The 13133-nt window shown below is 36.6% G+C and overlaps 1 protein-coding gene across 1 annotated transcript; it reads right to left on the bottom strand.

The window, feature by feature from the left end:
• Positions 1-10170: 10170 nt before the first annotated feature.
• LOC143185094 (mitochondrial import inner membrane translocase subunit Tim17-A) lies at positions 10171-11389 on the bottom strand. Its single transcript, XM_076387830.1, has 2 exons — positions 11297-11389; positions 10171-10662 (listed from the first exon to the last, which is right to left on the bottom strand). Exons 1-2 carry the CDS (start codon positions 11387-11389, stop codon positions 10171-10173), a joined length of 585 nt encoding a protein of 194 aa, XP_076243945.1.
• Positions 11390-13133: the final 1744 nt, after the last annotated feature.

Here is a 13133-nt window from a genome sequence, read left to right as displayed (position 1 = left end):
GTATGTCTGGCTAGGGAACTTGTTCTACTGCTGGCGTACAGTAGCAAAACACAATGAAATGAGTAGAATATGCTCCGAGGCAGACATATTTTACGCGTATTTTAGGCGTCTGTTTAATAATTAATAACTTAAAAATAATGCCGTAGACGTAATTTTCATTTTATTTTAGCATGTACAATCACTCTTTACAATTTTTTATGGCTGTCGTCGAACAGCCTGTATTTACACACTCTGTTCGCATGGAGATTCTTGAATGGAGATAACTGGTGGTTAATTTTAGGACGATTGAGTTTGTTGCTATAGAGAGACTCTATGTTGAGCACTTATCAATATTTAGACTTATATTTAAGTAAATCCTATTTGTGTTCAATTTTTTTTCAGCATAATCGTCAATTTGGAACAATAATTACATAATTAAAAAAAATAACTGTTTTGAAGTTACTTGTATAAAAAACACACTTTTTACAAGAAATGAAGTTACATTCTCATTTCTCGAAAAATTATGGTTTTTGAGTTATATGTCATTGCACAAATTAATTTTGTGAATAACGCGCCAAATTCGAAATTTCCATAGAAATTGTGTTCGCTCAATAATAACTCGCACTTCGTCCTTCAGCATTGTGATTACTAATTAGCGATCAGCGTTCGTTATCGTGGCAGATTTAATCAGCATCAAGGAACCCCAATTTTCAAGTAAACCGGTCATATGTTTAGCTTGGGAGGCAGCTTAATACCTAACACGCGTCCTCATCAAAGCGATCCTTTCATCGAGAGCCCATTCGGGCCACACTTAAACGCTTCATCGTCTTTTGTTGGGGATCCAGTTTGTGGTTACCCATGGTTCCTTACTGCCCGTTTAACGATCCTGCAGAGGGATAAAGTTAGTCTCGATTTTATCGATCGTGATCAGCTGGGAATGCGCCCCTTAATTGGGCATTTAAAACACAAGGTAGCGATGTGAGTCAGACTTTATTGAACCACCCTATATATAAGGTACTTACTTATCTTTATTTTTGCGTATTCGAGTTAAAATTATTTATAGAAAGAGAATTTTTATACGTAAAGTGAGGAATTATTTTCTTTACTTCAGTTTACTTATTAACAGGTAAGATTGGAAAAAAGTATTACACTTTTGATAAAAGTTGCTTTTTATTACAAATCATTCAAATCCAAAGGCACAAAAATAGGGACAAGTACCATATTAGGTACATTTTAGCAAAGATACATGCATCCAAGCCTATTTATGTAATATATTTATTTTAAATATTTCTTCTTACAATTAACAGATAACAAATTACCAATTATTATATCAATTCTTCTTAAATCACCCTGTATATACAAAATACTTAAATATACAAAGTACTGAAGTTCACCAAACCTGTGCATCAAAAAATTGCAAGTAACAATAGAAATTATTTAATAACGATAGTATTTTTGATGTTGTGTTTTGAGTCTGAGTGTAGACGAGGGTGCGCAAACGTAGGGGTGCTGACAGTGATCGTTGACGCGAAGGAAATAATGCAGTCACGGATTTCAGGACACACGGATGTAAGAAGGGTGAAAAGGGGAGGGGATGAAACGGAGATGCAACCTTATGTTATATTGTGTCCCAACGCGAGGCGTGGAGCGAAAAAAGGAAGGACAAAGGGTGGCATAATTGGCAGGGGGCCGCAACAATATTTATTACATATGTAGGGGTGGCAGAGATCGTAATAGCCAACTGGGGTATAAAGTGCACCAGCCTCTTTGCGGTTCGTTAAACGATGTTTCGTTGGGGGGAACCGTGACTACTGGTAAAGGAAGATGCATATCGCGTCAACAATTTTTGATTCTCAATCTTGCGCAGAAAGTAGAACTATCTATTTAGTGATTTTAGTAGCTGACACTTATCGTGCCAACGATATACTCAAATACAGAGCTCCACGAGTGGAATAAATATCTGTTTACATAAAACAAGCTTCAGAAATTTGAAAATTTGAAACTATCGAATACTTGAAAGTTTGAAATTGGAAAATTTGAGAAATTGAAGATTCGTATTTTAAATATTTGATAAATAGATTATTTGAAAATTTGAAAACTATGAATATTTGAAAGCTCAGAATTTGAAAATTTGAGAAACTATGGAGAATGGAAAGTGTTTATTTTTCAACCCTTTTTCCGTGTGATCTATAAAAGAAAGTAGAAATCACTGGATTCTACTTGAATGTAACTCGTGAATCGATAAATCGACGGTGGCGGCTTTGAAGGGCGTGACACCCTTCCTTCCTGTTACTGGTGGACAACAACTGTTAGCCTATTAAACTAATTGACTGCGTAGTATGTCTAAAGTCGTGTTCACACTAACGTGTGTTTCCCATATGTAAGTCTCGATTTACCCCGTCGAAATTACTCACGCATCGTCGCCTCCGAACAAACGAGTCAGAACCGAGACTTGCATCGCTGCTGTCGTTAATCGATTATCCAGATTACTGTGGCTTTCTGAAACCTATCATAACAAAAGTGTCAATTTTAAAAAATGAAAACTGGTCCACGATAATTACCAAAAATTCAAATTTCATGTTACCCAAAACTTAGTCTACAATAACAACCAAACATTCACATTTTATATTAATCGAAAATTAGTCAACTACAACATTAAAAAACCACACAACTTTTGGCTTAGAATAAGTAGACCCTGTACATTACTCTAGTTTAATAGAAATTGCAGTGTGGTACCATATTTAATCCTCCTATAGCCACATTTAATTGCTGAAAGTACACTTATACAATATAGACACCATGAATAAAAGAAATTGCTCGTTTATTACATATAGCTGTTCAAATTTTAGAATAGTAATCAAAGAAATGCTAATGTTACCTAATATCTAATATTTAAACATTAATATGTGAACAATAAGTGAACAGTATTTTTTGTTTCGTTTACTCACGCATATATTATATCGTAATGTGTTGCAATATATTTTTGTTGCTCGTTGCACTACTCAAAACGTGAAGCTGAGAAGTTAGATTTGTAAGAGCGTCCAATTATTGACAAGAGTCACTGGACGTCTTACCTGAATCGAGATTTTAATCAAAAGGGAGAGCACGTTTAGCGTCGGTGTGAGCAAAGCGTTACGCATAATGTTACTCGACGTATCTACCATAATAAGTGTAATCCGTACGGCCCCCGATCCTCTCGACACTAATAGTCGAGGGATAATACAGATTATAACCCCCTCCGTTTCGTTTCTTGCCAATGAAGCCACCCTTCCAGCTGAAAACCAAACCCGCCCCAACTGAACGTGTTTACCACTCGAATAGCAATCTGAAACAATTCCGAAGCAATCGTAGGAGGTATTGTCGCGGTCAGCACTCTTCATCAAATTGATTTTCAATTATTTCTACGTTTCGACCCTCTGCGCTGGGGGACGTCCCTCATTTCGTAAGTCCTTGTAAAAATAAATAGTAATCGGCTAGATGACTTGGAATTTTGCATTCTAATATGCGTAAGTTCATAAGTCATCTAATCATGAGGACAGCAACAGAATTGGTAGTTTTCGAAAATTTTTGAATTTCATTAGCTCAGAGAATATGAAGCATGTGAAAGAGCGTTTGAATATTTTATAAAATTCTTCTATCTGTTAAACGAATAAATTTTGTAGATTGCAGTTTGATTTCCGCAATATTTATAACCTTTTACAATTTCATCTGGCGAATTTTCTCAATTACGACAGAAAACCACTAGCTTTCATTTTTCTGCTGTGGTTTACTGCTTTTGATCTTCCGTTTTACTAAATATCCATGGAATATTGGCGTAATGGAATAATATGACGATGAATTAGCTTGGTGAATTTATAGAAAACTGATAGAAATAAGGAAACAATTAATTATAAATGTTTTAATTTATGGGTTTTCTGTAAGGACTTCTTTTACAACGAAAAAGAGTTTTGTTATACATACAATACTGCTCATAAGTATTCCAATAGTGTCACATATTAAGAAAACTACAGATTTTTTTGTAGTAACTGATATATATTCTTTACTTTTGTTTTGTATTTCTATTATATCTTAAAACTAAGTATATAATAATTACAGTAATTGTATTTCTAGCAGTAATTAATGATTCGTCTAAGCCATAAATATTAAACTGTTTTTATTAGTTAGAAGAGTAAGGGAAATTGGTTTCTTTAGCTGAGAAAGAAAGACAAACTGTTTACGCGGATCGATAATGGACGATTTATTTGAAAGCATAGGGAACGTTTAAAACAAGATCAGGAGTTTGTTTACGATTCCTCGAGAGCTGGACTCTCTTCAGGTTCGAGTGTACATAGGGTGGAAAGGGTCATCATGTATTTTGCCACGCTGTAAGGGGTTGCGAAAGGAGCAGGGTTTGTTGGCCCAGTTAACACGTAACGGAGGGTTGCTTCCCCCAATTCTCCTATACACCTTTCAATAGGCATGAAACGATACTCTCGAATTACGCGATTAAACTTACTTAAGCATAATTAATAGTAAAATCAATTTAAAATTTAATTGAGGATCTTGTAGCTTCTTAGGACTTAACAATTAGGAGATAGAAATGAAAGTGGCAAAGCTTGGAGAAAAAACATACTGAGGTATATGAACTTCACCAGAGTGAAGTCTTAATTTATATTTCTTTGTCAAAAGCACAGAAGAATAATATATCATCATGAAATAAGTAATTATATTGCCAATAAATTTGTTTAATACCTACTAGTTTCTGTAAGCTTTAATGACGTTTAAACGAGGCTGAACGCAGACTTTGGGAAAACAGTTTTAGCCACAATCGGGGCGGGCACTTGCCGTTTCAAGGTTTTGTTCGGTCGTAGAAGCCATAATAGGCGCCAACTACAATGGAATATAACTATCGGCGGTAAATTATGTGGGACACGTGCCGCGGCATAACTATAAAGAGGTCGGCCTAAGCTTTTGTTCAACTCACCTTCGATATCATCTCGAAATGTGTCGAACGAGATGCTGGACATAAACGTCTCAATAATGGCTTTATTATGCGCTCGTTTTTGGAATCATTTGCCATAAGCAGATGGGAAATACATTATGTTCTATATTTCATGGTAATCATTTTTTCTATACTATACCTCTAGGTGCAAAGCTTTTTGAAAATTAGCGCATTTGCTGTGAATTAAAAATATCAATTTATTGTAAAAAGGAAGAAGAAAGGAGGACCATTATTCACATACAATTGTGACAAATTTGTTGTTCATGAGATTGAGTATCCAAGGACTTAAGGTATGTACAAATTTGAAAAAAGTTAATAATAATAATCGAAAGTTTGAAAACATAAACTTAATCACTTGGAAATGTGTAAATTTGAAGATATAATTGGAAAATATTTCATTATATTTCATGGCAATTATTTTCTTAACATTATCTTTTTTAATAAATTCTCATTTCATTGAGAAATGTCAATGATTGTTTCTTGCTATCTTATTGATTACGAATTTGTTAATACAGTAGATTCCTATTAAAATTGTGAATAGACTAAGACAGATGACGCCACATTATAGGTTCCGAATTTTTTTTTTGAGTTACTGCTTGTCGGTGCTGAAGCGATCTGAATATTCCACGCTAAAACAAGTAAGTGTAAGTAGAAATATTAATTAATTGACGGTAATAAAGAGAGAAAGCGTAATATTGGGGTCAGAGATGGGGCAGGGTACATACCACATGCTAAATAGGGAAAACAGAAGGTAGGGCAAGATGATTACAAAATAGAGGCAACAGAAAAAATAAATGTAAAAATCGAGTGAAACCTTCCCGGTGGTCAGGGGTGTCCAAGTGTCCAAGTGTCCAAGTGTCCAAGTGTCCAAGTGTCCAAGTGTCCAAGTGTCCAAGTGTCCAAGTGCCCAAGGGTCCAAGTGTCCAAGTGCCCAAGTGCCCAAGTGCCCAAGTGTCCAAGTGTCCAAGTGCCCAAGTGCCCAAGTGCCCAAAGGTCCAAGGGTCCAAGTGCCCAAGTGTCCAAGTATCCAAGTGTCCAAGTGCCCAAGGGTCCAAGTGTCCAAGTGTCCAAGTGTCCAAGTGCCCAAGTGCCCAAGTGCCCAAAGGTCCAAGGGTCCAAGTGCCCAAGGGTCCAAGTGCCCAAGGGTCCAAGGGTCCAAGTGTCCAAGTGTTCAAGTGCCCAAGGGTCCAAGGGTCCAAGTGTCCAAGTGCCCAAGGGTCCAAGGGTCCAAGTGCCCAAGGGTCCAAGGGTCCAAGTGTCCAAGTGCCCAAGTGCCCGAGTGCCCAAGTGCCCGAGTGCCCAAGTGTCCAAGGGTCTAAGTGCCCAAGGGTCCAAGGGTCCAAGTGTCCAAGTGCCCAAGTGCCCGAGTGCCCAAGTGCCCAAGTGTCCAAGTGTCCAGGTGTCCAAGTGCCCAAGTGCCCAAGGGTCCAAGGGTCCAAGGGTCCAAGTGCCCAAGGGTCCAAGGGTCCAAGGGTCCAAGTGTCCAAGTGTCCGAGTGTCCAAGTGTCCAAGTGTCCAAGTTGCCAAGTGTCCAAGTGCCCAAGTGCCCAAGTGTCCAAGTGTCCAAGGGTCCAAGGGTCCAAGGGTCCAAGGGTCCAAGGGTCCTTCAGTGTATCTCCAGGATGATCCGCACCCGCTGGAGGAACCGCGGTGAGTAAAACACTTCTGTCTCTTACAGGGGTATTTATGCTGTCTCAGGAAAGATGGGAGACCAATCAGAAAAGTCCTTCAGGTGGTAGGAATTTTGAGATTGATGTAACTATTAATATTCTGTGAAAACTTGGTATTTTTCGTACGATAATCTTCAGAGCAACAATTTCTAGTACTCATATTGTGTATAACAATCGTACATAGCGACTTCTTTAAATTATTAACATTCATAACAAATTGTTAATTAATGATTGTGGAAATTAACTTTCCACGAATTATTCTTCGTTTGACTAATTTTGCAATTCTTACAAATTTCTTACTATTCTGTTAACTAGCATTTATTCTTTATAATTCTTTACAAACAATTTATTCTAATATTTTATTAATTATAAATTAACGAAATGAATTATAAAATAACGAAAACATTTATATTAACATATAAATGTTAATCATTTCTACGAGTTATTCTATTAGCCGCTAGTTTGCGCACTTCCCGCCATCTGTCAGTCATGTTCGCTAGTCTCGTGATGAAATGAGTGATGTCATTCGGTCGGTGGTAGTTGACGAGTTCGGACGTTCGGCCCGTTTGGAAACTCCATATATATTAAGGTACGTATCATTTACTTATCGACGTATAACTGCTTTCAAAGATAATTAGTATTCTCTTCTACCTTCTAATACTATATCTACCTAATGTAATTAAACTTTTGGTTAAAAATTTGTCAATAATTTAAGAAAAGTTTAAGCAGATTTCTCGTCTTTTCTCTGCTCTCTATCTCAATTTATTTTACAGTTTTTTATAGAACTATTATTTTCTTCGATATATTTCGGGGCTATTTGTTGGTTAATAGCAATGTACTTGTATTGATTAAAGTATATTTGGTTTAAATTCGTGTTTCTTTCCTGTTGCAGGTATATCTTATTCGGATCAAAGCGAGAAAATTAGCGCCAAAGCGAGGCTGACATGACGCCATGACAGTTAACATTCGATTCAAACGCATTTTCGTGGAGTGTTCGTAGAAGTTGAATTTGTGATTAAAAAATAAGAATAATACTTACCACAAAGTAGATATATTGTAGAGTCAGTGTTGTTCGCCGGGTAATTAATTTCGGTCGCGTTAGTAGTCTTTTATTTTTATCTTTTTTTTATTGGTTAGAAGTGGCGATATATCGATATGTAGAGTCATGAAAGTGAGCTCGAGAGTTGGCGAATTCAGGCGCCGGAACGTGAAGAATAATGTAAGTGTTATTTTATTTTATTGGAATTTCGAATAGAATTTAGAAATAAAAAATTTAAGGTTAGAGTTTAAAACTTGAAATTCTAAAAATTTACAATTCTGAGGGCTTGCATTTTGAACAGACTTAAAATTTTATAAATGTTAAATTTTAGAAATTGGAAGCTGTGAAAACTGATTTTCTAATGTTTCGTGTTCTTTTTTATTTCAGGCCCAGCAGACACCCCCTGGGTAATTCGTCGAGCTGCCTTCATCCCGTGGGTGTTAAGGTTAGTTATGTTTATGGTTCCTCTGGTCACTCAACCATGTCGTAGTTCGACTGAAAGCTTCGAAACGACACGAGTGACTGGTTGTATTGTTTTCCTTGATTGAACACTGAACGTTTTTCTTTGAGTAAACATTGTTATTTTGACTACAGTTTTTTTGACTTAGCTCTTTAAATTGAAGTTCTAGAACTTTATATTAGTCGTTTTTTAAAAATTCCATATAAAATAACACTCGTTATTTTATAACATTTTATTGAGCAATGTCAATAAAATAGAAATTATATTATCAACGAGTTGTAAAGCAGTGAACTGTTTTACCGATTAAATGATTGTAGAGCTCTACGTATTCTATTGGTGATTTGAGAAGTATTTGGGGTTTACTGCCGTCAATACAAGTAGATTTCAGACTGTATCGACTTTCGGTATCCTTCAGTTGGTGTTAGAGGATAGAGATGACATCTCGTGTAACTTTTCGTAAATCATTTTATGTTTCGCGTTCCAAAATGCCGAATTTCTGAAAAGTCACTAGTTTTCGAGCGCCATCTTCGTTTGCCGCGTTCTTAGTCTCTTACTTTGTTTTGAATAATGACCTTCATAAAAGTTAATGAAGGAAAAAATATTGTTACTTGTAACATTAGCAAAGTTTGAAAATCGAATATAAATAGGGAGTTCGATAGATGCTTCACTCACACATTTTCTAATTTGAGAATTTGAATATTGTTCAATATGAAAATTAGGAGACATTGATATTTGGTAATTTGAAGGATGGAAAATTCGAAAATTTGAATTTTAAATTTTAAAATTAGATAACTCGAATATTTCAAAATTTGAAAAATTAAAAAATTTAGAAATTACAGAACATGAAAATATAAAAATTTAGAAATTGGATAATTTAAAAAGGTATTATCGTTGAAAGTAATAATAATGTGTTATATCGTTCGTTTAATACATGTCTAAAGTTTAAAATTATATTATTAGTGTCGGAATATTGGGAGTCACTGTGGTTATAGTATTATGAATGTTGAAGTGGTAGTAGTATTAGTAGTATTTAAAAATTCTGTCCATCGTCCCCAGAACCGTCGAGCATTTCATTCAAAAAGTGCTCCTCCCGTAGCACGTTGTTAATATCTTTAGTACCTTCGAACGAGGGAAGTACAAGTGATTATGAGGGGATCCTTTTCACCGAAATCTTTCAAGAGGCCAGTGACTACTGACTCAATCGGGAAAGGGTTGGAAGGATCGGTAATCTGCAGCTTACCACGGGCTCGAGTGTAAATATTGATTCCAATCTGGTGTCGGCAACAATGGGGCCTGGGCTGGAGGCAGGCTCGGGACTGTCCACCTTGGCTAAACGCGGGCTGCCGTCAAAACAGTCATTACCACCTTGCAGTAAATGACGCAGAAGCTATCGGAAGTCTGATCTGTGCCTCTGCTCCAGGAGAATGAAAGGCGGTAGTGGTCAATGGTAGACACAGTCTTTTCTTGTGGATTATCGCAACGTGTTTTCTAAGTCTAGAGGAATAGTATATAGGGAGTATATGTAATAGGAATATAGTATATGGTAAAATATAGTATATAGGAATAGTAAATAGAAAGATGCAGAGTTTCTTCTGAAGTAGTCCAATAGATTCCTTTAAATGAATAATTTATTGGAATCCATGAGGATTATAACCATGTGTAGAGGTGAAGACTTAGAAACTTCGAAACTGTAAAACATGAATACCTAGAAAATGAAATATTTGGAAAATTGAGATACTAGAGTAAAGCATCACAGTTACTTCAAAGGAATCATTTATTGAGATCGAAAAATACAGTACACGTGTCTCTACAAAAAGGACGTCAGAATTAAATTACAAAAATTACTCCATAGCACAATATTATACCTATAAATCATCTAGTCCCAAATACAGTTAACCCTCATACTCTACATAGAACCATCATCGTTCTCGATAAACTTTCTCAAACTACCAGCTACAGCAGTGTCATATCAGCCAAATATTAAAACAGGAGAAAAATTTACGGATGTGTAGGAGTCGTAAACACTTCAATTGACTTGAACTCATCTCCCTTTCCCGATCCTATCGACATCTATACCACCAGGTGGTCCCATCTGCTTCGGCGCGTCGCTGCTCACGGGAGCGCCACTGAATCCAATCCTAGTCTTCCCAGAGAGTCCTTGGAACTCTGGCAGGTTCTCCATCTCGTACATCTGCATATGCTGTGCAAACGAGTCGGCGTGGAGTCGCGTGGCCATTATTCCAAAGCCTTCGAAGAGGGCCAAGAAGATGCCCCCGACTGTGGCGCTCCCTATCATCGAGGGGATCCCCGTCCTCGCGGCCAAAACGCCTCCAGTCAGGGCCCCGCTTAGAATCGAGTTCCACGGATCGTCTTTGGATCGACAGCGTATCAGTGTGCACTCGATTGCGGAGAAAAGGCCGCCCCAGACGGCGAAGTTCCCTGCGATTTGAGGCACTCGGTTCTTTACTGCTGTTATGCCACCGATCAAGCGCCTCTGGAGACCTGAGGGCGCGTTGCGGAATCCGGTTGCACTCTACAGGCACATTTAAATGGTTGTGATGAATGTTTATGAGGGATATGGGATGGTATTTGGGTGGGATGAATGACTGCAGAATTTGGGAATTTGAGAATCTAGACATTCAGAACCTCAAAACTTCACGATTTGAGTAGCACTGAAAAAATTAAGAATTTGAAAACTTAACGATTCTTAAATCTGGAACTTTAACATTATCTAATAATTTGGAAATTTCAAAGATTAAACAGTTGGAAAATTGAGAAGTTCAAAATACTTAATTTTGAAGAGCGATTATATGAGAACTTAGAGACTTATACAATAGAAAATTTGGAATCTTTGAGACTTGATAAATGTTAAATTTTAAGTTTTCAAAACTTACAATTTTGAAAATTTGAAATCTTGGTTTTCAAATATAAAAATCTGATAATTTGAAAATTTGGTATCTTGAACACTTGAAAACTTAGAATATTGAAGTTTTGAAAAATTAAAAACTTACAAAAATTTTCAAATTTGATAATATTTTCAGTCAGAATTCTTTAGATCTGTATTACTTTAGCATTTTCTAATTATTTAGTATCCTTAATTCAGGAATTACGATCGTAAAATTTGAATATTCTCTTGAGGTGCTTAATTTGCATAAATGTGAGCATACTTGAAAAAGTGATCCACACACTGTGCCCATCGTGAAAGCACCTCCACAATCATCCATTATCCTCCAGGGACATGGTTCACGGTTATACTCCATTTTGTGGAATTTTGCGAACTCTTAACGAAATAACAGCTACCATAACTAGTTACGCGAGATTATGTTCAGTGTAGCTCCAAATAACTTTTTTGCTCATTATTTTTCCTGAGAAACGAGCGTTTTTCGAGTTAGGATCACTTAAAACTTGCGTAAAAATTCTTTACAAAAATAGTATATGTGACTGTAACTAAGCGACATAAAAGGAAATTGTGTCAAATTGTGTGTTGAACGCTGCAACGAGTAGTACCACGTGAAACTGTTTACAAAATGAAGTCACTAACTTTTTAAACGATAGTTTTGAGAAAAACATATAATTAATTGAAATTCGAAGATCAAATTTAGAAATTTGTTTTAATTTTGCCATTTTTGCAAATTTTCCAAATTCAAGTGATCGAATGTTTCAAATCTTTAAAATGTCAAGTTTTTAAGTCTATAAAATATCAGGAATTATCAATTTATCAATCTTCCAAATTTTCAAATTTTCACCGTTTCAAATTCTGAAGTTTACAAATTCTGAGGTTTCTATGTTCAAAATTGAAGTTTAATCCCCAACTAAAAAGTCTTTCATCGATCCATAAATCAGTAATAAAAATGACTATTATATCTATATACCAGAGAATATAGTATCTGAACAACACTTGTCTTCGATACGTCCATCGAAGGGGTAAATTGATCTTTGAAGCTAGCTCAGCAGGCATCAAATAGAACGTGAGCATCCTAAGTGAATAATAAACATCGCAATGGGGTTAGAGGGGGTTGTAGCTCCTCGTTTAGCGTGACTATATTGGCCTCCCCTCGCCTCTAACCCGTAGGGCTCTTTTCTTATTTATCCGACTACTGTCGCGGCGACCCTCCTAGGGCAGAAATTATTATTCGGCTATTATACGGTGATTACCCAATAGTACGTGGGTGTAATACGAGAAATAAGCGTGCAGTTTCATGGCAGGATGGATCTGGTGACAGACCGAGTAAACCCATCGAGTGTTACCGCGTATTTAACACGTCGAAACACATGTTCGTACATCTGTTCTTGTATTCTTCGACTTGGCTGTCCACGTCCCTCGAGGCGTTGCGTTTGACAAATAATTGCCATCTTGGGTCCTTGCTGCATACCCTCGACTCCATAGTATAGGTTTTACTTTAGTTGGAAGAGAGTAATTCTGACGATGATTGTGTTCTTCTCTTCGATTAATAGCTTTTTCGAAAAGTCATTGAGTAACTGAAGTGAAGTTTAAAAATTTGAAAATTAGACTTTGGAGACTGATCTTGGAAACTTGAGAATCTGAAAATTCAGACACTGGATTATGTTTCAAATTTTTCTGTCCACCACGATAGCTACAAGAAGTTCATTACTATCACTATAAAAAAAACTCAGGAAGAAACAATGAGGGTTGACGTAACAGACTAAACGGCGTATCAAAGTATCTTGATGTTATCTAACATCTGTCTCCTGTTTCGAGTCTCCAACAAAGGCACACACCCCGTCTTGGCAATTATTCTTCACAGTGGAAAATGAAAGGGGTCCCCGAACCGCGATGTGACATAAAATATGCACATATAAGCTGACAGTGCTCTTTGTAATAGAAATCGAGTGTGGCTTATGGTATTCGATGATTAAACGATCTCGTTTAATGGACTCATATCGATGAAAAGACGAGCACACACACAAGAATACAAGCCTATTCAACCGTTTCTCTCATAAATATATTTGAAGTTTCCTTTAACTCGATTTTTGGGTCCCACT

The sequence above is a fragment of the Calliopsis andreniformis genome, chromosome 10, assembly GCF_051401765.1.
Source record: "Calliopsis andreniformis isolate RMS-2024a chromosome 10, iyCalAndr_principal, whole genome shotgun sequence".
Lineage (NCBI taxonomy): Eukaryota > Metazoa > Arthropoda > Insecta > Hymenoptera > Andrenidae > Calliopsis > Calliopsis andreniformis.
Note: the sequence above shows the minus strand (reverse complement) of the source record. Positions and strands in the feature narration are given on the sequence as shown.

What these genes read in the sequence shown, in the direction of transcription:
- LOC143185094 (XM_076387830.1), bottom strand. Translation starts at nt 11,389, where the DNA reads ATGGAGTATAACCGTGAACCATGTCCCTGGAGGATAATGGATGATTGT. An exon ending in TGTGTGGATCACTTTTTCAA is followed by an intron (nt 10,663 to 11,296) that starts GTATGCTCACAT and finishes ATGTGCCTGTAG; the next exon opens with AGTGCAACCGGATTCCGCAA.